General features: G+C 37.5%; 1 protein-coding gene across 3 annotated transcripts in view; it reads right to left on the minus strand.

Moving 5' to 3' along the window:
* The window catches only part of LOC124159516 (discoidin domain-containing receptor 2-like), a 562201-nt gene that overhangs the window by 372630 nt on the left and 162429 nt on the right, over positions 1-27142 (minus strand). For all 3 annotated transcript variants that reach the window (XM_046535396.1, XM_046535380.1, XM_046535387.1), the window contains exon 2: positions 15217-15847. In XM_046535396.1, the coding sequence (XP_046391352.1) occupies positions 15217-15352 (136 nt within the window). In that variant the 5' untranslated portion in view covers positions 15353-15847. The remainder of the gene's footprint in view (positions 1-15216; positions 15848-27142) is intronic.

Consider the following 27142-nt stretch of genomic DNA (forward strand, 5'->3'; position numbering starts at 1 on the left):
CGTTCCCGTAGTCTCTTTCTACATAGTTTCGTCGTCATTGTATCTCTCTTCCACATTCTTCCATCCCCCCCGTTCCTCCATTACTGTATTCCAATTTGTCTCCGCGCCATATCTTTCTTCGATTATCATTTTCTCTGCCTCCGACTTCCTTTTCTTCCCTTTCGATTTTCAAATTGCATTCGCAGCCTTAGTAATCAATTCCAACATTTATTTTATTATTCATATGTACTTATGTATCATCATCATTAGTCAACTATCCTAAGATTGGTTTGACGCAGCTCTCCATTTCTCTCTCCTATCCGCTAATCTCTTCATAGCTACATATTTATTCTCTTTTACATCCTTTATAACCTGTCCGATATGACTCATTCGGGGCCGTCCCTTGCCCTTTTTCCCTTCCACTTGTCCTTCAACGATTGTCTTCATCAGACCATCGTGCCTCCAAATATGGCCAACTAAGCTGTCCCTTCTTCTGCTTAATGTTTTTAGGAGGCTTCTCTTTTCTCCTACTCTCCTTAGCACTTCATGGTTACTCACACGGTCAATCCATTTTATAACATTTCTTAATCTTTCCCCTTGCCTTTCCTCTCAGTCCGTTTTCACTTGGTCCCTTGTCAATCTTCAATCTTATTTATACATGCCTCTCACTTTTCTTTTTTTCCTTTTCTATCCTTGCTTCCAACCACACCAACCCAATCTACTCTCTCTTTCTCAAGATTTTTAAAAATCCCCTCTGTGGATCATTCCTATCACTTTAGTTTAACACTTCATTGGCACGCTTGATTATGGTATGTATCAACTCAATTCCAAAAAAGCAATTCCTGTCCAATAATAATTCCATGTAATTTGGTATAAAGAGTAGGTGATTGAATTTAAGTTAACGCATGAGCAACGTGAAATAGAATAGCTATGGAAGGAAAACATTTTTAGCTGATCACAATTCCAGTTCGAAAACGCCGTATTTATGTATATTAAATGCTCTATGGGCAATTCTTAATGGCATAGCAAAACAATGCTCTGCATGGAAAATTTGAGGTTTTTCTTCTTTCGAGTATAAAATAATTCTAATTCCACGAAAGTAACAGAACGCAACCAATTTAGTGAATATTACCATATTGCTTCGTAACATAAAAATGTTTTCGGTGCCATGGAACTATATCAATTGAAATTACATATAAATATACAAATCCATCTTTGCAAATACACCACAAAATGGATCTTCACTGCGTGAAAAACCAGAATCTAAGATTAATTTAATGCATCAACTACCATCAATAGCTCGCCAATGATCAATGCTCAACCATCATGTTTTATTTGCAAAGAAAGAAATCGCTCGGGTAAATTTAGTTGAAGGTCATGCGCTATACGTGTTGACTCAGAATAATTCGATTATTTAGGCACAAATATCAATTTTATCAAATGTACGGAAAAATATTTAGTTAGTTATTTCTACTTCCTCAACGCTTCACCACTGCAACCCAGCGAAAAAATATTTTAAAAACAAAGATGAATGCTTAAAGAAAACAATGTATTTTGAATAGAGTTGATAATGACGATGATAAAAAATAGATGTGAAATAAATATAGCGAAGTGAAAAAAGAAAAAAATTCTGAATAAATTCGGACTGTTTCACCGTAATTCAATTAGCCACATTACTGAATCGCGAGGTATTTTATTCCCAAAAATAGAGACCACTAACAAGAATCACCAGACATGCATTCCAGCTGATAGAATTTGCCACATGAGTAGTTGACATTAACCAGAGTAAACACTATTTGAAATGCTACACTGGTTTATTTATGTAGCATAACCGTATTGCAGTACACGCATCACATTTCAACCAATTAATTAAGCCTAGCTGTATTGGGAGATCTGTACTTCTAGCTTTATAACTTACAGTATTCTACGATGGAGATGATTTTTTTTAACTATTTGTGGGGTTTCATAAAAATGAAAACTTACATTCTCTTTTGATTTCATTTTTTCAACTACACTATTACAGTGAGAACGTTATGACTATAAAATAGGGAATTTTCTACCCAACCCCAGGTACTATAGCGGTGGCCGATCTAAAAGTAGTTTTATATTCTATCTAATATCATCGTACAAATAAATAGGCATTTGAAATAAAATAATTAATTTCATATTGCAATAAAGGTGTGGACAGTAATTAAGACAAGCATGCATAAAGGTGCAGCAAAGAATGTCACGAAGCAAAATTTCAATGTTTCATAAAGAGATTAGATACAATGAAGGAAGTGTTGAACGGAAATGAAATGAGCAACACGAAAAATTGCCCAAGGAGGTGAATGCGTAAGTGTTTTGTTAAAAAATGGATGGCCTTCGACATCTCTCGAGCACTGCTTCACCATTTTTAAAGATATGTCTGACTCCCAGAGACAGCATTCAGAGGTGCTGCGTCGACGGAGATGTGATGCGCAGAAGTAGTTAAAGATAAGGCTGAAGTTAGGGAGAGAGCGAAAGAGAACTTTTCAGAGGGATAAGAAGTAATGATAGACGTGGCAGAATTGGATAGCCCCCTGAGGGAGGCGATGGTTCATGGCAAATGAGGAGCGAGCAGATATTAAGGCGCTAGAATGAATGCCAAGATATAAAAGAGGAAATAGAGGTAACATTGGCGGAGGTATATGGCTCGCGGATCCTTGATAAATTATTGATAATACCAAAAAAAATGTAGAGGAAATTACAATGCCCCGATCAATTAAAAAGCTTGAAGTAAGGTTAATGCTTACATTTAAACGGTTAATAGAAAAAACTTCTATAAGTCGACGGAGAATAGTTTAAAATTAAATGGATATTTTCATTTTTGAATGGACATTTAAAATTTTTCATTTAACTTTTTAAAATTTAATAATATTAAGTTGAGGCTCTTAAATTATGAAGACCTAATTTTTTTCCATTTCTACGATCATAGGCTATGGATTCTGTTAATATTTGATGGGTTTTCAATGGTATTAATCTGAATTGGCATATATTTCATGGACACAAATAGGATAAAAGCTATAATTCAGGTACTTATAACATGTAGTATGAAAATTGTCTGCTTAGAGAGACTAATCTTGGGTTGGTACACGACCAAATTTTTCCGAAAAATAAGGCTTATTTCCTCAACGGGTCAATGAAAGTAGCATGGCGTAAGTGCTGGTATATTATTGGATCATGTATGAGGTAGCCAGCAGGGTCATCCCAATTTTCAGAGACTGGAATTGCCATTCTCACAGGTGACAGAGAGCGTTGGACATGGTGACTGTGAAGAGTGCGTGAGAAAGTGAAAGGAGGAAGTGGCGAAAGTGGAGGGTAGAAGTGAGTGAGATGAAAAAGTGAAAGCGACTCGCCGAGTGAATGCAGTCCATTGAAATGGGACGAAGAGATCGAAAGGGGAAAGGAATACGACGCCGGCAGAGAGATGTGTGTACACACAATCGAAGAGGTGAGACCTGGATTCTATTTGTTAGATTTGCATATGAAAGGCCTTTCGAGGGTATAGTGGGGTCGGCCCGAATGAGTGGTGGTAGTAGAATGGAGGTTTATAGGTGTGGAGTCTAATAACATGCCTCCGGGTCGGGAGGCAAAACAAACTAGCCAAAATAATGCCTGCTGTGAAGTTTGAAGCAGATTTTTTTGATACTTTTCGCATAATTTTTATAATTACTAGAGAATTATGAATGCTTAAATATGTGTTGATAATTGTGTAAATTGTAATTTCAATTTAATAGAATAAAAGGAAGATTTTGAAAACTTTTCTTTGAAAAAAAAGGCTTTGATTGGAATATATTTAGGATGCTTTCCAAGCTCTTTTAGTGAAATTAACAATAATGTATAATGATTTGAATGGGTAATGAGATCTATCATAGCCACAAGATGCCGGTTAGCCTTTCAATGTGGTTGAATGAACTAAAAATGTTTGGGCAGTAAAAAAAAAAAATCGACCTGTTCGACAAAAGAGAATAAATTTACCAAAAATATTAACTGCGTTAATTGATATAGCTTCTGAGCATCGACATATTGGCTACTCAACAACGTAAATAAAATTCGAAATCTTTTTACAGGTTTATCGAATATACCATGAATTATTATTTTTATGGATATTTTACAAATAATCCTACCAAATCACATTATTATGAATCAAGCTGCACATGAAAACACTACGAAAAATAGAATGCACTATCACCAAAGGGGAAAAATAAAGGTTGTACACGAGTCTCCTGCATCCCCAGGATTTTCCTCTTGGTGTCGATGTTACAGGTGTTATAACATTTTCCCCCTACTAGAAACCGGGAGCCTATGTAGAAGATATTCGTTTTCCAAAACAAAAAAATGAAATCGGCATCAACTGTGAACAACGTTCTACGGGAGACCTGCAGAAAAACTCGTTAGATCATTTAGGAGGTATCTTATTTCGCGAGTCAACTGCAAAGCTTCTATCGGTACCCTCCACCTACCTCCGTTACAAGCTCATCCACGCGAGACAGGTTTATTTTTTTGTTTGGTATCGAATCATTCCTCTCTCTTCTAAAAAAAGACTTCTTCCCTACTGTTTTTCCCTTATCCCCTAAGCTCATTGAAAGGAAATAAGCCTCCCTTTCATCACCCTTCCGAACCCTCGCAAATACGGCCCGACGAGTGACGGCTGCCAAATGCATTTAGAGTCTCCCAACGTCTCTTACCCGGATGGAAGCCATGGACCGGGAGAATATAAGTCAGAAGAGGATGGGGACGTGTACGTTGCTGTCGAGCGGCAGTGGGCGGTGCGCGCTCTGGTGGGAGCGAAACAACAAACGTGGGGATGCGGCAGGTATGAGTCGGATCAAAATCCTCGGGGAGGATTCCCAGACACGCGAATTCAGGGTGACTTTCATTTCGATCTCATCGAAGCGAAGAAATAAGAAAGGAAAAGTTAAACCCCCGACACGCGAAGTGTGACAGGGAAGGGAAATGAGGACGAAGGGGGATGGAGGGGAAGAGAGTCCGGAAATAACAAGTGCGTGCCGCGGGAATCCAATGAGGGCAACAGAGACAAGAAGGATGGGAGTGAGAAAAATCAGGCCGATGTACAGCTGGAATGAAAATGGGAAGAGTAGAGAGAATGGCTAAGTCGACGGGAAAATCAACTTCAGTAATAAACTGCAATAATAAAGTAGTCTACAAAACATCTTGAGGAAAAATGCACCTAATTGTTTCCTTCTGGTCAAATTTCCCTATCTAGAGTCATCGCATTTTACTTGTGACGCTTCCAGCAGTAAAATTAAAGTGTGGTAAAATTTAATACACACACAATATCGATTTATGGTGGTAAGCGATTAGGTAAAGGAAGCCGATGGTAAAACTAGCAGTTTATACTTAACGCTATAATAGCATAAAGAAAGTATCAGAGTTTTGAATTTCATTTACTATGTCTTAACATTAAATGTGACACCTCAAGGTAATGCCACCCTTGCAATGACGATAAGATTGAACAAAATATTCAAATTCTTCGAAATATGATATGGAAGAAAGCAGTTGATTAAATTAAAAAGGCGATTACTATGATAATATTTCAAGCTGTGATTGAGGTTATTGATCAAAATAATACTTGAAGAGTCAGTTGCTTGCAGGTAGATGGAAAATCAGATATTCCCGATATATGTTGACTTTATTTGATTCCCTTGTCACGAATTTGTTCAAAGAATTTGATCATCTTAAGTGATTAAGATTTTTTTAAATGCACGAATGAATTCGTCATTCTCTATCCTCCTATAAGGAGCTTACCCTGGATTACCGAACAAATTCAAAATATCTTAATTTTCGGGTAAATTTCATTGACTTAAAATTATGAAATATCTAATATTAATGATCATTTTGGTATTCTTTCGAGGATATTTAAATAGAGCTAAGACGCATAGGTTTTAGAAAAAAAAGCGTGGTAATCAGAGAGCATGGATGGAGTCCCAAAGTTTTTTCTAGAAGACAATATCCAGAATGGAATTTATAAAGCATATAAGGTAATTTAGGAGTGAATATTAGTATATTTTGCATGAATTAGTCTGAAAAACTACTGTGCAGGTTCTATATAAATATTGTACCAAAAACAATGAAGAATATCGAGAGGACAGATGATAGGTACAGCACTAATTGACACCATAAAGACAAGGCTTGGAAGAAAAGTAGATAGAGGGAGAAAAAGATATATACGAGGAATGATGTAGCCAAGATGGAATATCGCGATCCTACCTGCAAAGAATTGGTAGATTTCGAAAGTTGCGCGGAAAAGATAAATGTGAGGGTTTCTAAGTGGAGAATATCATAAGTATTCCTCTAGGGATGGAGGCAGCAACGCTCGCCTGGGGTAGATCTCGTCGATTTATCAATAAGTTAGAATATACCCAGGGTACTTATGCATACACCACCTCAAAACGCATACATACCCATCAATATAGTATTCATACTCATAATTGGTAAAAACTAATCAAGTATTCATAAGAACTTAAAACATAATAAATTAAAATGGTGGCAAGTATTGCACGTTGAGTTTAATCGGCAAGTTTATAAAAGCGGATGCGATTCTGGAATGGTTTCCGTAATTAATTCACAATTTCAACCAAATTGAAAAACATAATCTATGGTGGATTTTAAGGCCGAATGCGATTAAAATAACACTTAAGCATTCAACATATCATTGCGTTAGGGCTCATAAAAATCACAAAATTATCATTTTTAGCTATTTACCTACGCAATGGGTATAGATTTTACAATTTCATACCTGAAGGGATTTTACCCGGTCCATATCGCAGGCCCCAGGGAATGGAACGAGAGTTGGAGCGTGAGACGAAGGCGCTGACGTGAGGTCGTTCGATCAACGGGAGGGAAAGGGGGAGGGGCGGAGAAGAGGAGAAGTGAGTGGAGGCAAGTTTTGATGAATTGAAAGCCCTGTCAAATGTAATGCTGTGGAGCAAAAGACGGCGCTCCGAGAAGACAGATGGATCCAGGGCGGAGGAAATATCTCCGAAAGAGAGGACGGGTGGTGGAATAGGAAAAACGGATAAGATGTCAATGACTCGAGAGGGCGAGAATGGGAGCATAAGAGTTCAGGCCCCGCGGGAGAATCCTTGTCTCTGGAAAGGAAAAAAAACACAGAGGCATTTGCGATCACCGGGAGTTATGCTGCGAGAAGCCAAAGGGATGGAAGAGTGGAGAGGCCGAGAGAAAGAGAAGGAAGGAGAGAAGTCGGATGGTAGTTATATGTTCGTGCGCTTGACGGAGAGATGGGAATGGGGCGAGAAGTTTTGGGGATCGTCACTTAAGGAAGTCACAACCTTGCCTCGTGTTTTTCTAAACTTTTCCATCCGATGCTCCATCTTTTCAACTTGCACCCTCGAAGGGTGACATGATACCCGGTTTGACGTCCCTTTAGGGTCTCAAATGAACGCAGAGTTAAATGAAATGTGGAAGGAAGTAGAAGTCGGAAACAATTTTTACTCCATGCGGAAGTGCGGATCTGACGGCGAGTGTCTGCCAGAGGGAACTCGTTTCTTTAGGCACCCTTCAACATGTATCATCATCGTTCTACTTTATTCGCTCAAACTTTTGACCTACCGAGAAATCAACGTTAATTACACTGATTTTCAATTATTCTTGAAGTTAATAAGAATGTAAAAGAAAAACTTAAATGAATTATAATAATTATATATCTATGTATATAATTATCTAATTGTTACACTTGAATTAAATTTGACATGATAAAATTTATTTTTCACAAAACATTTTTCAAAACATTCTAAATTAGTTCAAAAAATGCCTCTCGCTTAGAGTTAATGACAAACATTATAGAATGATGAATTTTAGCAATCCATGAGTAACCTCAGCCATGGCGTGCGTGATAAAATAGTAATCGAAAACATTGAAGACCATTAATCGCTCACCACACACTCACCTTGTCCATAAAATTATTAAAGGTAACTCGTTTTTTAACCAATTTTACCATATTCAAAGAGATTTCCTAGATTTTTAGAATATTTTCCCCCATTTCTACAAAGTAAATTTTGATTTTTCCCCAGTGATGAAATATAAAAGTAATGAATTAGTCGCATTTTGGCTGCAGATTTGATGTTAGAAATATATTGATTCCAATATAAAATGCATATGATTTAGAATTACTATCGTCCGTTTTGGCTTACATCTGGACAAAAATAAACATTTTAAGCATTGAGAACAACATATTACATATAGAAACCTAATGCTCTAACTTATCGAGAATATTTTACTCCATACTAGCCAAGTTTTGCCCGAAATTATATCCCAACAAGTTCTTATCTATTTCAACAAAAACTGTGTTATCCACGATTTCCACCTTTAAAATTCAAAATCTTACTCCCCAAATCTTTTAAAAATTCAAATTTTACACCCACTCATCCCCTTTAAAATCAGCGTTTCACCCTCATCTCCCTCCAGCGCAGTGGATAAGAAAATCCTCCCCTATGTTCTCCACCTTACCCCTTTGTCGAGTCCACTACCTTTGGGAACTCTAGGTCCTAAAACGTACCCTCGAACTCCTCCTTTTAACCCTTAGTCCCTCTAATCTCTCCCCTGCCTCTCACATTTCCCTCCACCTCCCCCCTTCCTACCCTCTGGCGCGAACATCCTCCAAAGAAATCGTTTAGTCATTCGAATTAGCAGCTCGTGAATATTCATGAGTACGCTCTTCCCTAAGGACTGCGTACTCTTTATGCTCATTCCGCTTTCCTTCCTTTATGCCTACTTCACTCACTTCCATCCATTGACGCCGTCCCGTCTCTCTCTTTCCGATGCTTCCCTTCACCGTCATTGTCTTTCTTCAACTGTGCCAATTGCTACCATCTTCATTCATCGATTCTCCTTCAGTCGAAGGAATGTGTATGAAAAAAATCATTTTTCTCTTTACAGCAAATTTTTAACTAGATGCGTGAGTAGTATTCAGTAGAAATCAAACAACATAATTACAGATTGATAATTACCATAGTACCTCAGCCATTAGCACACAGTCAAAATTTTTAATCCACCAGAACACTGTTTCCTTAGAACAGAACAATACGTATTCATTTCATGGTTACACTAAATATGATACACCAGTACCTCATAAGAACCAGTACTTAATAAAATTATATTCTCACCATTTTCAATGAAAACTAATTTTTAACTTCATAACCTATTAGACTTTTGTGCCATGTTTGCTTCCAAATTATATTTTTGGTTTCGTCACATTTAACTCCAGAGAAAATCTTTTGAACAGCTCTGCTAAAAATGAAATAGCTTCATCCCTCTCGTTGGTTTATCGATTAATAAAAAATACCAACCTAAATTTTGAATTCTACACAAAGTCATTCATCGGGCAATAGCCATGATGATATGCCACCGTAGATTATTTTGGCTGATTTAGCGTTAAACGAAATTTTTTAATCCGATCGTCAAGCTCTATGGGCATTTCAAGATGCCTCCATCAACGTCGTTACTTGAATAGTTTATCAAGCTTCTAAAATAAAGAGGGCGTATTGTAATACTCGACAAAAACTTCAATTTAACTTCCGTCAATAGCTTTACAATTTTTTAATTTGATTAAATTCTTCAATCATACATAAATTTTTCTACAATCCAGACATGTAGCTGGATTGTTTTACAAGATTACTGACCATGTTTAAGCTGAGGATTCGACTTCATGTAATCAAATTCTGAACGACAACTACAATTGTGATGTATATTCATTTTTCTCACGTACCTAACCTAATAGTGACACCATTACTTTATCTATGAGACGCTCCTGAGCATTAAAATATTGAAGATAGAGCACGAGAGAGTGGCAATGAAGAAGAATGGAACAAGAAGAATTACTCTGCCAATATTTTTACATACCTTTCAAAAATCCTACACATATTTTTGAAAATCTATGGGCCATCTAGAAATCGAGTGTGAGAAAACGCATTTAGAAAAAAATTATCTAGACTGACAATTTTCTTCTAATTTATTAATTTCCATTTCTGTGGACGCAGAGAAACGAAACTTCCAATGCTTACATTATATTTCTTGATGTGACAAACTCGGTTTTTCCCTCCCCTGGCTGCCATCTGTACCTTACCCCTTTTGTCCCCCAACTCAAACCCCGATCTCTTACTGCTGGCATATCGAAACAGTCTGGAAGCAATCCAAGTGGGTTCCTTCAACTCCTTGGGAACCGAGGCCTCTTTTCTTCCTCTTCCTGCTCATCCTCTAAAACCCCCTACCGCCTTAGAGAACCATTGAAATACCCACACCACCCTTTGTCTGTACTCCCCGCAAATTCTATTTCCCTCCCCCTCCTTTCAGCCTTAATCCATCCCTTTCCCAAACTCCTTCCTCCCTTTGCACACACACGAACGAACAAACCTAAACCGATTCTTCTTCTGAGTCCCGTGACCCTTCGACCTCCTCGATTACGGCCAAAAGCTCATATTGTTTCCATTATCCACTCGATGTAACCCATTCCAACATATATTATCCTAATTTAATATCCCTGTGATTTTTTAAACCTGTATTTTATCCTCCTCAACCGCCTCAACTCCACTAGAATACATATAAAATAAGAAAGAGGGAATTCAGAGAAGGGTCGATTGACTTAATTTCCCCGATTAGATGATTTATTAAATTTGGAGAATAATTCAATTTGCGCTGCAAACAAATACCGGAAAATGCCTCTTTTACTGAACAGTTCAAGTTGCGTCATTTGGGAAAATTCAATTCAATTTGTTCCTCAAACCTTTTTCCGGAGGGTACACATTTTTCATCTACCTCATATGTCTCAATTCCCATGATGTGAGCTTGATGAGAAATTCTACGGAGTACCATCATAATTTAATGAGCTTTCATTTCCATTAGTAATGGAATAAAAGAAAATATAACGAGACCTAACAGAAGCATTGCTACTAACTAAATTAAAATGCAACTACTGAAAACAGATTAAAATATTGCGTTCATCACTCCAATTTTTTACGACGTGACATATCCAGCCTATTTTACTAGTGTAAAAAGTTAAGGAAATGAAGATATAGACAATATATTCGTCTTTTTTTCACAACACAATGTTCGAAATTATTGGGAAATTGACCATACGGCACATTTCAAAAGGCTGACTTTTATTCATTTTTAGCGTATCAGATACTAAATAAGAATAAAATTAATTATTTTTTACATCAAAGACATATCGTATAATATTATTATTATAACTCATTGAACAGAGAGACAATATCATCTATTATTTAAGCATGGGAATCTAAATCTGATAAAGGAATTTTCAAACATTCAGCATCACCGAGATAAGGGAGATGTTAAAAGGACTGAGGGAATGAGGGACAAGAATTTCATTCTTAAAAGCAAAGTTTTTGGAGCTATAAGTCGAGAAGAAATGTTGAGCTGATGTAATCATAATCCAATGTTATTTACTGCATCTCAACGATCAACAGCAAGATATAATTCACTAACGTACTGAAATTAACTTGGGCCAATTATGCTATTTTATTATTGGCATTATAAACTCAGCCATTTTAAACAAAAAACTTTTGTATTTTTGTTTTTGTGTATTCCGCGTTATAATCGAATATATTTCTCGACGCTTTGGTGACCATAGCTGTTCACTTTTTATGTGGCAGTGAACTCAGAAAAGGAACAAATGGACCACCAACGGCCACGAAACATTTTATTTTTTTACTTTTATTATATTTGTACTTTATTGGTATTTATACCTATAAAGTAAATGGTGTATCCTGAAATTATGAAAACTACAACCGTAATGATCCGCGGAATCTTAAACAGGGAAAAAAATATTTCGGATATATTTAATACCCAGTATTTGTAACTTCGATCTCTATAAAAAACTTTTTTCTTTTACGTGGGTATCAAACACTCAATCCATTAGCTTGTGGAATTTTATGTGTACCAACAATTGTGTTGTCAGTTTCGTACTATGAAGAGTGCGTATTATCCATATTCTCGTGTAGCCCATGAAATGTGTGCATACTGCCTTAGCATATACTAATATTGTCGCGTCAACAGCCTACTTCACAATTTTTAATCGAGCCTTAGAATTTCTATGGGGAGAGTTCTTCCACCAAAAAATAAAACACACCTCATATCGATTCACTGATTTGAGCATGACGCCATGTGAGGCGCCTTTTTCCAATCGAATCGAATACGGGGACAAGATACATCACGCGCAGAAGAGGAAAAGTTCCGACTCAAAGAAGGGCTTCAATTATGGGAGAATGAAGGGCAGTGAAAGGTCGGCGGAGCATATCATAAGTGTAATTCATTTCTTAAACGCCACTTACAAAAAGATATCACTTGAAACGAGCGATTTGGAGGATTCTCAAAAGCATTTTGGAGAGAGATGCTCGGAGCACAACGCAACCTGTTGCACTGTTCGGTACGAACCATTTGCCTACTTATCAGGATATTACTCCCGCTCGCTCCACGCTACGCCTATTATATAAGATTCCACTCTGAACTTGCGATCTCGCACGAAAACCATACCGAAAACAGACAAAAAGGATAATTTCATTGTAAAAATTCCCATTAAATAATTACAGTTATTTGGTTTTACTTCGATGATACACCATGGTTTATCAAACTAGCAAGGGCACATAAATTAATTTCATTTAATAGCATATAAAATATGGTTATTGTTCCTTTATTACTTCAATATCTAAGGATTTGAAATTTAAGGTTGAGATACAACAACTACAACCGAGTGAGATTGACTCAAACATTTTTTAGATTGTGTATTGCTATTGTATATTTGAGATTTAAACACGCTGACAATGTATTGGTAAAAGTAGTATAAGAAAGCTGCAAATGATTCCATTGCAAGGTTTAGTGAAAATTCACCAAATATTTCCTTTGAAAAATATTAGTCCAGGTTTATTGTATTTGAGACTACTGTGCGCCGCCTTCTAAGCTGGCTGCAACAAAATTGTAAACCCGCCTAACCCTTGTAGGTGAGGATACCATCTCAACAACCACTGCCATGTGTATTATGCCAACGTACGATCTATCACTCGGTTTTCACCAGGAAGACAGTAACACAATCGATCCAACTAAATATCTCTCTGGAATTCCACCATGTGTGTCCATGTTCATCGACAAGAGTTTCTTTGACATTACAACCGGAGATGTCTCCAGGTCGCCTAAGAATTTGAAAGCCGAGATTTTCTCGTAAAATAAGTATTAAGTTCCTCTACACTTGAACTCTCAAGAGTAGAGGAGGAGATTCTAAAGTGTAATTGGCCAGTCTTTTCCCGTGTTTGCCCGCTTTTACAACTAAAAAATTAATAAAGCCGTTTGATTCTCCACAAGATGCTGCAAAATGTCCACCATATTCATCAAAGTACCTCACCTAACATAAAATTTATCTTACATTTTGGTATTAACATCAGATTACTGCTTTTAATTTCGGGTATTCAAAAAGTTCATCCACTGTGTTTAATGATCATTTCAATGAGATCAACTCGTTTATAATGCTCAATTATTAATTATTAGACATAAAGACTAATACTCGCACTGCCATTGCAATAGTTACACGCATAATTTGCTTGGTATGCTATAATAACAATTATAATAATTTCAAGCCTCCGAAAATACATTTTAGGAAATTTCAAGTGTGAATCTGAGTCGAAAAGTTAGCAGACGATTCCAGAAGCATTTAGTGGTTTCACATTCTTTGTAATATATAATACTTCACTATAATCAGATATCGTTCGGAGGTCCTATTGGCATATCTTATTGGTTGAATGTGAGTGCTGTAATTTAAAGTAAATATGAAATTATAGCCAAAGTAAGTTATAAACTCGTATATAAATATGAATCTAGGAAACTTTTTGTGAGTAAAATCGGTAGAAGGTAATTTTCATGTGTCTTTCTCTGAAAATCTGAATTTGAATCCTTTATGAATCCCCTTTTGTCTATGTAAAAGGGATGGGTGGTAATTTTAACACGGAAGTGATTCCACTAAATTAGCAGCACCGAACGAGAGGGCTAACTTTAACTAGCATATAATAAAATACTTGATCAAGTAAGTCTACTAAATAATATTGGCAATCCTCACCTAAAATTAAGACAAAGCTACGGATAATGGCAAAATAATTTTTCACCCTGAAAACTTTAATACAACATCATTTTTGAGCAACGGTTAAATAGTACAAAAAGAGAACGACAAAAGTTATTTCCTGCAGAGACGAAAAAGTTTAGGCCCGGCGTCGGTTTATTTAGAAGCGAGAAATGAGGCGTGGTGGTCCACGGTGGCAAATTGTGCGCTGGCTTTCCCCGGAATAATATCTCCGTTGCTTCGGTGCAAAAGCCGAATCAACGGTGAGCGGAAATGGGAGGGAATAAATCAGGTCATAATTACGAGCGCCCGGCCGTACTTATCTCTGAGGCTCAGGGCGCTAAGAGCCGCCTCACCCCAGGCAAGCACACACATAATGGCGAATATCTCTCAACGCAAGCGCTTTTTTCCCTCATTTCAACGCTGCGTGTGCATAAGGGAAACTTATTTTCTGTGTTTTCCTCGGGTTTACACACACACGCCAAGTCATTATACCGCAATGTCAGATGTATTCTCCCTCATAACTCTGCTCCAAAAATTCCACAACACTGCCCGAAAGCCACAGCGCAATGAGTTCATGCCGTAGAGAACGCCGATTATAGAGCAGCTTTTGCTCGTTGCTTTCGATTATTAAAGTGTATTAATGGCGTTTTAGGTCTTTGAGAGCCTTATTCAGTAGCCTAGTTAATTTATCAGTCAGAGCATATGACACAATATTGTGTAATAATATGATGTCATATGAACGTTTTCTATACTAACTAGTTTAATAATATCATAGATTCACACAAATATGTCAAAATCTCTAGATTAACAGTTAAAGAGGTCATAAATCAATTAAATTATCATCTGGATAAATTTTCACGGTTCTAAAATAAAAATGTACGAGAATGCCATTTGGGCGAAAATGTTTTACCGAGTTATCTTACTTTACGACGACAACCAACTGTGTCTAAGATGTGATACATTCTATAAAATGCGGACCCCAACAGACTTGTATTATTTATTTATCAGATTAGCATTTTACCTTAAACGTGCGCAGCACGAAAATCAAACAATTAAAATATACGTAATAAAGAAGAGGGGATTGCTAGTAAGAGGGTTAACAAATCACTCACCTGCATTCGCTGAGTAGGTCACCGGGACAGCGGCTGATGCTAGAAGGAAGATGAGCAAAAATATTGCGGGCGCCTTTGAACTGAGGCTTCGATTTGTAGAAGCCATAATCCGATGCATCACTGTCACTTCCATCATAGACACAGATCACACGGAATAGACGAAGCCACAGCAAGTAGATGCTGTTGAGGATTTAAATGGAGACTGCTGTGAGGAACAAACCCGGTTATTCCACACGCCAAACAGATCACGCGCGGCAACACATAAAATTGGTTGATCTAAAAAATTCAATATTTCAAGTACGCATTCTTTGCAACTGTAATTTGACTGGAGATGATATCATGCGTTTCTCACGTCCCTTAGCAATTGTGAAGTTCTCTCTTTATGGCTTGAAGGTGCCTTGATCTTCAGCGTATGAACTGGTTTACTGGCTTCCTTCCAAGTCTCAAATGCTTCCCTATTCGACATCCCATCGTGTTGTGGTAGAAGTCCCACGCGTACAAGTTTGCTTGTATTAAGTGCAACAAGCAGTCCCATTCACTTGAGTTCATATCTCACTTCTGTCGCTGACCTTTGCGGAAACGTTCACATCCTCCCTTTCTCTCTGAGTGTCGTGATGCCATCCATAAGGACCTGAAAAGAATAAGATTAGATAAATGACAGTTATATAAGGTTTTTTTAGCATAATTTTTTTACATAAAACCAGAAATTTACTCATCATGGAGATGGATTTATTAGAAGCAAGATTTTTCATTCAGTTATTAATACGCTTTATAAATAATAATAATAACTTATGACAAAAACTTCAATGCAAATACCAATAAGACTCTATTTAGGACATTAATATGCAATATAAAAGTAGAATAGAAGGAATTATAAAGACTACAGCTAATGATCTCAATGCCGTAAACCTGTCAGTCTATATCAAAAACATACTTTACACAGTTTTAGCACTGTAGAGTGTAGTCCACCATCGAAACTGTCGATAAACGGAAGATAGTATTTGCATACTTGCCTAGTGTCTTGAAAAATATAAAATGCTGAAATGAATGCCTAAATAGACGTAAATTGCAATTAGTGACGAGGTCAAAATGATTTGACATTTGTTAAAATACAACAATTTTTACGAGAATTATTCATGAATTTCCCTCTGGCATGTCCTACTGCTGCAAATGATGCTATAAATTACCTTAACGATAATTTACTATTTTTAAAATGATAGTTAGCTCGAATAAAGAAAGAAAATGTCACAAATTCCCCTCAGGGAATTGTGAAATTGGATAATTCAAAACTATGATGAGTGAGGGAAAAGAACCATAGGGTTAGCACCGGAAACTGACACTGGAGTAATTTCATCCGGAAATATCATTTTTTTATAGTTCCTTTCGTAGGCACGTAATATAAAACATCCTTTCAACATTTAAACATTCAAAGACTTTTGAAAAAGATTCCTTCTTTTGAACAGCGACGGAGTAATTTCATCGTTTTCAGGTTAATTAAATTAAAAAATGAGATAAAAGTATTTCATAACGGCAATACGATCAATGAAAAACTAGACAGGACGGAAGTCGTAGCTGAATATTAGTTTTTAGAGTTTCACAAAAAAATAGTAACATCAATTGCGTACAATCCTCATGATAATTACCCTAGACTGGCTGCAAATTCCTGTATCCATATGAGTACAAATTATTTTTTAATGAAATATTACGTAAAATAAAAAAAACAGTATTGCCCCTGGAATAATGTGAATGATAATTAATGGAGACTTGGATCAATTTGTAGAGAAGGAGAAAAACGTAAAGAGTATGTGACAGACCTATAGCGAAGGTAACATTAGTGCACTTTTCATCCCTTCCTGAATGGGGGAAGCTTGGGAGAATAGGAAAAAGGTAAGTTTTTGTGAGCTATGGATACGCATCTAATAATCTAGGCAGCAACATCATCATCGATCTCTTCATTATTTTTCCTTTGATCAATCGATATTTTCCATACTGATATAAATAATCTTCATGAATAGATGCATTTGCTTAAATTATTTTACACGTTATTTTTTTGTAAAAAACTTCTTCCGAATCTTAAGGTTAATTTCAAAAGAAAATGGTCGAAGGCAAAGGACCAATACAAATTTGATGATTGACTGATACCTTAAAAGGGAGATGGAGAATTATGAAATAAGTAGTTACCGTATTCGGGCATCAAACTAATGCTAAGTACGTGTGGCTTCAAATTCCTGCATCTATGAGTAAAAATAGTTATTTTTAAACATCAAAGATGTGTAATCAAAGAACATCTCCAGAGAAATGATTCAGCCTCCTGACGACGTGTCCAGCAAGGCGAACAAAACGTTGAGTATTAAAAGTTAATTCCATGCAACAGTACATCCAACAAAAGCTTACAAAGTCATTTAATTGCTAAAAAAATAAAAACAAAAGACTACAAAAGCAATGTGGAGCATGAAAATATTGGAAATAATAACCAACCTCGGCAGGTTGAGTCAGTGCTTTTTATAAGTCTTATTATCATTTATAAATTGATTTCTCCATCATTTAAACATTTTAGTCCACATATTTTTCACTAAACTCCAAAAACGAGGGCATACATAAATTTCAGTCAAGCATGATTGAAAAGGGCGGTAGACTAGGGTGCATATCTTACGAAAAACGAGTAGTAAGAAGGTTCACGGTGTAAATACAGTAAATGAATGACTTACATGTAAGTATTGAACTTAATTGTTGGCTTACGCCCCCCCTCTTTCTCACGGAACATTAATATCTACTCCTGTATGTAACTGTGAAGATACCTTTAGCAGAAATAAGCATCAATAATGCTTTATTTGGGGATACTGACAGCAGCGGCATAGCCAGGATTTTGAAATGAGGGGGTTCACCGGAGATTTCGGGGTGTATAGAAAAACCCCTAGGGCAGATGGGGGGTCCTTCTCCGGAAAATTTTGGGATTTTTGATGCTGAATACGTAATTTTTATTGCTCAAAAACAATATTTTTGTATGAGTATTTATTAAAAGTTATTTATTGAGGCCATCTGATTCGCTTTTGTCGCCTCTTTTTAAAGGCCCAAGGCGGAAATTCTCCCCGTGGCTACGCCACTGACACACAGAATAGTTTACACTAAAAAAAAAAGACATCACAGTGGCTTTCCTTCTAATGCGTCATTCATTTCTAGGATTTTTTAAAGAATTTTTAATACCCGCAATTTGGCTCCACAGGCATAGCCCAAGGTACATTATAGTGTATTTAATGTTTTTTAGCTTAAAAAATGAAGTAGGATGAGATAAATAGTTCCCTACATTGTTTACATAACCTTTTTATGCTTAATAAATGAGCATAGTTCTATATGAGAAAAAGCTAATAACGAAAGAATCAATTTGTAGCAAGTATTTCAGCTATTTCTCCATGCACTGCACTGATTCTTTGTCTATGGCTTGAGCTTAAACTGAAATCACTAATATACTGAAAGGATTACGAAAATGTCATATCTATTTCTCATTTCTACGATACAATGTAATCAGAACAAAAACTCATAAGCACAATATCATACGATGAATAGACGAGATCGCAGCCAATTCCTTTTAGATGCCTTTTCCGCGTTGTCTTAATAGAGAGGACCGTAATCAAAACTTGTTTACCTGAACGCAAAAAAATGGTAGAAATCATCTTCAACCAAGTTTTGATGACAACTGCGTATGGAAAATTGAAACTAGAATTGTTTTCTGAAACCTTCGTTGGCTGCACGGAAATCAATTCCGCAAAGTCATTTCCCAATTGAGAACGAGCAGGTAATCGAAAAATGACAAAGTGGAGGTCTTCACAGCAAAATAGATTTTAAAGCGATTTCATACCGCTCTCAAAAGGCTATAATGCAATCTGCATCAAAAATAACAGAACAATTGGAAAATGCAACGAAATAACGACTAGTATATGCCGTGCATTCGAGCGCAAAAATTTGATGACCCAATTGTTTGCTCGCTATGAACGAGAATAACAGCTTCCGAGCGAATTCCCACTGTTTTAAACTCTCAACCTTCCTCTCTCTCTCTCCCACACAAATACGTGCATGAAGTCCCGTCGCAGGCCACCGACCGGAAGAACATTCCGAAAAGGATGAACGAGAACGAAGAAAAGATACAACAGTGAGTCCACGTACCCAATATATAGAGATGTACCGGAAGAAAAAAAAATGCATCGAGACCACCGAAATCCGCCACGGCACAAAAAGCAATCACGGAGAGGCTGACGAGATCCCAAAGGGGGATATGAATTTACCGTTCCGCTGATATGTGAGATAAATGCCCGGGAAATCTCATTTAAAACTGAGTTTTATCCGAATCTGTTCTGTATATGATGCGGTAAATAGGACGGAAAATGTGGTCGGAGAGAGAGGCTTCCTTTTCCCCTTTCAATTTGTATCTCCACACCAAAGTGACTCGGGGCAAACGAGGCTACCGAAGTGGTGGTGGGGGTGAAACATGGCCCCTGAATGCAGCGTGGAGTGGGTGGGATGACACAAGGATGGGAAGACCGGTAGGATGAGGCGAGGGCCCCAGAGCAGGGTGGAAGAAGCCTTTGAGGGATCCAGCTACGGGACGAGGCCGGGGTAATGTGAATGGGTCAGTCGAATGAGAAGGAGCAAAATGCTGATACAGTGATCACCTTCGAGCAGCCATATTTGCGGATGAGGGCTGTGCATGAACGTGCGCTGGAAGTGAAAGAAAACAATACGAAAAAGGATGGGGTGCTGAAATACAATTTGACCGATGAGAGGAGAAAATTTTTATCCAACCGGACGGGTGGAAGTAATTTGAAAACGGGCATAGCTTTCGGCGGTTTCAAAAAAATGAAGGAAGACTAGTTGTGGGAAAGTCAATCCACACGAATTAAGAATACTGAAAAATTCCGATAGCTTTTCCAAAAAATATGTACGAAAACATCATTGATGAAAGAAAAAAATTCGCCATTGGGGAAATTAGTCAAACCACGTGTCATTCCATAAATTCCGTGAATCTTATTTCATCGTCCATAAAAAAGAATACTATAATGAATAATAAAAAACGAGTAAAAGAATGAGATATGTAATAGATGGTAATATAAAGAGATAGTGAGATATTAGTTTTATAACCACAGAGTATTTTTATTAAATATTATCTGTACGGAATGCGACAATGATTATTTCAATACCGGAATTAGTAAATTACACAGGCTAAAGAAAAGACCGAACGTACTGAACCAATCCGCAAAAAAATGGTACTGCCTTAAAAAAACTTACTTATTCAAATTGTTCGTAAGAATATTTTAAATCTCCGTAACGCACGCATGAGAAGCAGTTGGTGAAAAATGAGTTCGATCGATTAGCAATCTTATATTTCACTAATATATTGAATTCACTATATCGAATACTGGTACCTACATAAATGGGGCATATTAGAGTATATTTCCATTGTAAAAAGTGTGATGAAAAATATCCTTTTCTTGCTATAAATAATTTAATTTCCCTAAACTCATACCCCCATACTGAATTTTATTGTCTCTTCATTTCAAACTTATCTCTTCCTTTGCATCCCTTAAAAAAACCTTCTGGATCCAATTACGGCCAAAAGAGCCCTGATTATCCATGTGGGGGATATACGTAGCGGATACACCCTCTTCTATGGAGGTACCCCGAACCTGGGTTTAATTCATCCACGATATCCATCCATGAAGAAAAACAAAGGAGAGAGAAGGAATGGGCAGAGGTGGTAAAGGTGAACGAGTGGCTCAGCATCCCCAAACAAGGGGCGAGACGAGGCTTACATATGCTGAGGCCCTAATAAATTGAGGGGAGGACGTGAAATACAAACGGTCAGTATCGCTGGGACATGATCTCCATTCCCCATCTCTTCCCTCCTCTTGCACTCTCGACTCCCTTCCTCCACTCTTGCACATCCATAATCTTCCCTCCTACCACTTCACAACGGGTCGCTCTCACTCCTGCAACCATTTAATTTCATAAGCCATATTTTCCTTTTACTTTTATGCCTTTAATCTTCGGCAGTTTAAAATTATTTATAAGAATATTCCTACCACGGTTCAGTGTTGTAAACTCCTAACTAACCTCATAACCCTAGCTAAACAGATACAGGAGCGGACAACTATTCGTTTTAAATTACTATTTCTCGCGGTCACGCATTTCCATAGCGGCCAATAGCAATGAACTTATCATTATCGGTAAACTGTAATCCATATGATCTATTTTCATTATGGCAATTTAACTTTTAATACAATATTAATAAAGTCATCAACGAACCCCCTGCGCTACAATATTTTTACACTGAAAATGGATCATCATCGAAGGAAAGAAGCAATTTTTTTGTGGACAGGAAACTTATTTCGCGGATTATTGGCAATGTAGCTTGATTAATAGCGAATTAAACAATACACAGAAAAATAATCCGATATATTTTCATTTAATGTGATTGAAAGGAGTAAATCTCATGAATAACCGTCTTGAAGTGAAGAGTAAAGATGGAGAAACTCACCGTTAAACTAACATAAAATAATATTATTCCAGTGAGTCGTTTTCTTAACTAAAGAGCTTATTACGATGAAACATTACCCCTCACATAAAGCAAAATTCATCCTTTCTTCCAAAAAGGAATACAGCTATTTTAAGTTACGGTTACTATTTAGAATAGCTAAACATGATTTATACCCAGAGATTTGGAATTTATTCTGCGAATCCAAATACTCATAATTTCGTTAGACCCAAAAAACTCAGGTGGACGCAAGTCATTCCCACTAAGTTTCGTGAGGCAACGGATAAATCAACCAAAAAATACTGAACTGATAAAGGGGCTTTCACTAATATAAATCTATACAAATGTGTAAACAGGTAATACAATGGAGACTCTCTAGGGCATCCAATTTCACCCCAAATCAGAAAAATGGTGAACAAATAAAGAGAGGTAGTCTGAACTAGTTAAATGAATTATGAGCGAGGGCATTAGCGCAAAATACAATTCTACTCGGCCACATATAATTTTAATATCAAATATACTTTATACATAATATCATCTGTTGTCTTAATTAATAATGACTTAACCAAAAATTAATCTCATTTCCCCAATAATCTATATTCGCCACTGCGCAGGTATCATAATCTTCAATAGGAATTAAATTATGAGGACAAGTCACTTCCGATGTTTACCGAGTATTTTAATATTTAATTTTAAAAAGTGAATGCTGAGAAAATTAAAAGAAAAGGTCATGGTGATCATGAAAACACACAAAATAAGGTTTTATTGTAAATTACACTACAGAATGTTGTCCAAATTTTCCCTCGCTAGAGGTTTTGAGTGTTTATGTCAGAACCTGCGACCCATTTTCATCGACTGATACACTCCAAAATAGTTGGTTCTTCACTGGTTTACCCTCAGACCGCAAAGATATTCCTGTCCCCCTTCTGCTTGACTTTGAGTTCATCTCTCCAGATGACTCTCCTGAGAATATAACTGCACTATCTTGACCGAGTCTTTGCAAAGCTTTTTCCCTCCCACAACTGTCGCGTGGCTCCCGGGAGCCTCTGCGCTACAGTTCATTCCACCAAGGGCAAAAGCAAATATCCCCGTCACCGCATAACCATTGCACTCACTGTCCACGGAGCAATTCAATTCTCTCCCTCCCTCTAACCCACTCACCACTCTTCCTTCTTGGCCTCAGGCTGACCTCCTTCCACTCAATGCGACACACTCAACTTCGCGACAAGCGCCGGACCAAACCAACTTCAACCTCCATCGCTCTCTGCAAAACTCTCCTCCAAAACTTTGCGCCCCCAAACATTTCATGCATACCCAAAATTCAAAGGACGTGTTTACTCATGGAGCATAAGTTACGACGCACCTCCGGGCCTTGTTTCGCGCTTTTCTCCCGACCATAAGTGCTACCGTACATAATTGGGAAAATTACTGCACTAGGAAATTTGCAAAAAAAGTTTTCTGGTTGACCAATCCTGAGTAACCTTTAACGAAGATATGTTTTTCATAATTAAGGCAGATGTGTCAGGTGCATAAAATGTTGAAAACAGTATTCATGAGAAAATTAAATACCAAGAGCGCTTGAGTATCTAATAAAAATAAATTTTGAAAAAAAAATTAATGGTTAAATATTTCATTAGTGGTAATCTTTCAAGGAAGATAACGATTTCTATAAGGATGCAAATAAATAAATTTTAGAACTTGAATTTATTGGGCACACAAGTGGTAGTAAGAGTCACAATTAATAGCCATATCTTCACCCTCGAACAACACAACAACAAACAATCCCACAAACTTCCTAAATGCATACCATAATGAGACCGTTTTACCATAATGATGCTATTTTTTATTATTCCTTTGCAAGAGTAGCAAATGATATACTGATCATTTATTAATAATAAAGAAATTAGAATGAAAATATATAACATAATATTTTTGTTGAATACTACCATTTAGTCATCTAGTAGAGATAAACATGAGTAATAAAGAAGCAGGAGCAATTTCCAAATGTACTTATGTACCTGATGATGCTATAAGCGAAACCGGTCGCACAATAAATATAAAATTGTGGACATTTCTCCTGCTTTTTTATGATGTTCCGTTTCCACTCCATCTCGCCTGAAACCTCAGATTATATAAACATGAGTATTGCATTATAACGATAATTGCTACCGACCATCTTAGAGCCAAACGCCTACTCAAATATCATCACCTTCATTCCAGGTAATTCTCGGGATGGCTAAGATAGCCTATAAGTCTCTTCCGTCGTAGCTAAATGCAAATTTGACCCGTATTCACGCTAGTAGAGGATGGAGATCATAGCGACATATTTATGATTTCTGAATACTCACAGCAGGGACATATGCTTCCTGCTTGCGCGTAATACTTTAATGAATTTCTCACGCCCTATACGGAGCAGTACCTTAACATTAACGACCAATTAGAAGGACCAATGAAGAAAAATTTTAGGTTTATGACATATAAAGCAATTAATTTACCTAATTAGTCTAATCTTAGAAAAAAATAGTTAGGTACTACATGCGAGAAATAAATTCAAAATGAAGATGAGCGGAATGGCCTAGGTAAATTTTAGATACAGTACTTGTTATATCAATCCTCAAACCTAATTAACCTGAAAGAATAGATGAGGAAGCGGATATTTTTAACTAAATCACTGACACAATACTCCCACTCTCATCAACCTAATCTGTCCTCACGTGATTTCAGCACCCAAGAAGAATGAAAGAGTGATTAATGCTAATTGAATTGAAGTTTAATCGACGGGTTACGAAATTCCACCAATTAGTTTCGCCTCGTGCAGGAGGAAAAAAGACCTTCACCACCACCAGCCATTTTGCTACGTTTTCGCGGCAATAGTTATCAATCTCTCATTTTTTTCCCCATCCAAACGGAGGACTCTCATCAATCATTATAGCGTACGTAACTGTTTCCAAAAGAGAGAGAGAGAGAGCGAATGAGGGGAACGGTAAAGAAGGGAAATGCGTGAGGGTGGGGCAAATGTGGAGGAGGGGGTGAGGAGGTGAGAGGGAGCTAATCCGTCACGCAAGAGGGGACACTTCAAAACAAACAATGGGAGGCGACGATATCACACGCGTTTCCCTCCTCATTCAGCCAACACGACACCATCCCCGGCTTCTCCCCCGACAGCACCCGCCACAAAACCTTCCTCCACCCACTTCGACTTCACCCTACTCGCTGCGCCCTTCCAATATCTACCCATATCCCCTTTGAGGCATCTCTCGCTCCCATCAAAAGCCTAAGCGTCTCGTTTTCACTAAGAGGTTGCGTCCAATTGATTCAGAGTTATTCTGAGAAAAGACCATGGACTTTGAATGCGTAGTAGAGACGAGCTGGTTGCGCAGCAACGAGAAGTACTTATCAGAATAGGATCGCATGCCTAAATGTTTCCCTAAAAATTTGAACATAATGATAAAAATATAAATGGCCGGAGAAAAGTGTTTGGAAAGTAAGAGAAATCAAGAAGAAGAAATAACATACTAGGATAAAAAATACTAATAAATACATTAATTCTACTTTCTAGTATCAACAATAAAATTTAAAGCTATTTTTTATTATGTAGTCATAGCCAATTGTAGATTTTATCACGATTATATATGCTTAAGGAAATACACAAAAGGATAAAATTCCTCTACTTATCAAATCAAAAGAATAGATCAAGAATTTTAAGCAAACTAATATGGATATGAAGGTGATATTTTTGAAGTAGGTATAAAATAAAGATGACTATTTCTTCACCAATCATATTTATCGTACATTTGGTGCCCCGTATTATCCAGTATAACAGCTTCACCACATGATTTTTATTCAGTTACAATGTATGTGGTACCGTATTCCTGAGAATAGCATAGGGATAAGAGTAATACAAATTCTAGCCCGTATAAGTTAGAAATAGTAAACGTTTTATTGTTCAGTAAAGTAAATATTCTTCGGATGTGCAAAGCCATGTCACTGGCGTAAAAGTTTCAATATATTCACATAATTTCACCCTATTGGTAGTGATTGTTCATTCAAACTCTCTATTAATGCCTTTTGGTTTGCATACGGGGCAGAGGAACACATTCTGAGATAAATATTTAACTGTATTTAAAGCAATTTTAACGGCATCGGGTCCCCTTATCCTCGGTACTGGTTGGCTCTATTAGAAACTGCACGCCGTTGGCATGCGTATAAGGAAAGCTTTAAAGATCCCAATAATATTTATCAGTATTAGTAACGAAGGGAGAGATATTCATTTTCATCCACCAAGTCCTTTAAACAGAAACGGAAAATCTGAACCACAGGCATCAGTTATGATTGATGGTCGAGATGGTAGTCACGATAATTATGCGAAGCAGCAAGATTTCGAAGTCTCAGAGGGAGCAAGCAGTGCTGATTGTTGCAAAGATAGCACGTAGCCCGTCGCTGAATAACCTCCGACTCCTTGGTGTTGGCATTCAAAGCGCCAGAAACTTCCCTCACGTCAAAACTGGGAGTCGGATTTGCAAATTCGGCCGCAACCTTGACGCATTTCTCGCAGTCCTCCTCCGCGCCACCGCGACTATCTGCGCCCGCACAACAGCCTTTTGCTGCCTGCCACCTCAGGATGAATGGAGCAGGGGGAGGGGAGAGGAAAGGCTCTCAGAATAAACCGCATTCACGAGATTTCCTCCCTCTGCCTCTCCTTGTCCGCGGTTTTGCCATCTCCTCCTCCTTCGGTTAATGTCGCTCTCGTGGGGACCACCGACGGTCAGCCGCGCTAATGAGGGTCCAACCTCGACTTCGAGCCTAATCCGACCCTTTTCGGGGACTCGAGCTCGCGAGGGATGGACCCAAAACACCGGGAGGGCCCCCACCCATCTGAACCACGTGTAGTACATTTTGCATTTTACAATTATTTTAGTGCTATCTACAATTTATTGGCTTTATCGTCTTCTTGATCGCACCAGGAATACGGGCGTTTTTTGATCGTCTTTCTACGATGATTTTTAAGAATTTTATCCAATCAGCGATAAAAGTCCCCTTCTGACTTGGCAACGCTGCATCCAGCAACTTGGGGGTGGGGTAGGAAAGGCCTCTCGCTCCACGCTGAACAATGGCATTCTCAATTCTGGGAAGTTCTGCGAGCCATTTCTAGGGTGTTTGGCAGGGGTGATCAATAACCAGCATGCATTTGGACTCCAACATGCAACAAATTATACTACTATATGCTGTTAGAAATAATCCGTAGTATGTTGGCGACCGTAAGATATGGTTAACTTCGTCAGAAAAGACACTGCTTTTGAATTTGTCTAAAAGATTTAGCCTATTTTCCAATCATGAGGGTCCCAAACACTGGCAGCGTATTCCAAATGTGGTCTAACGAGGGAAAAGTAGCTAATTTCT

This window comes from Ischnura elegans, chromosome 1 (genome assembly GCF_921293095.1).
Source record: "Ischnura elegans chromosome 1, ioIscEleg1.1, whole genome shotgun sequence".
NCBI lineage: Eukaryota > Metazoa > Arthropoda > Insecta > Odonata > Coenagrionidae > Ischnura > Ischnura elegans.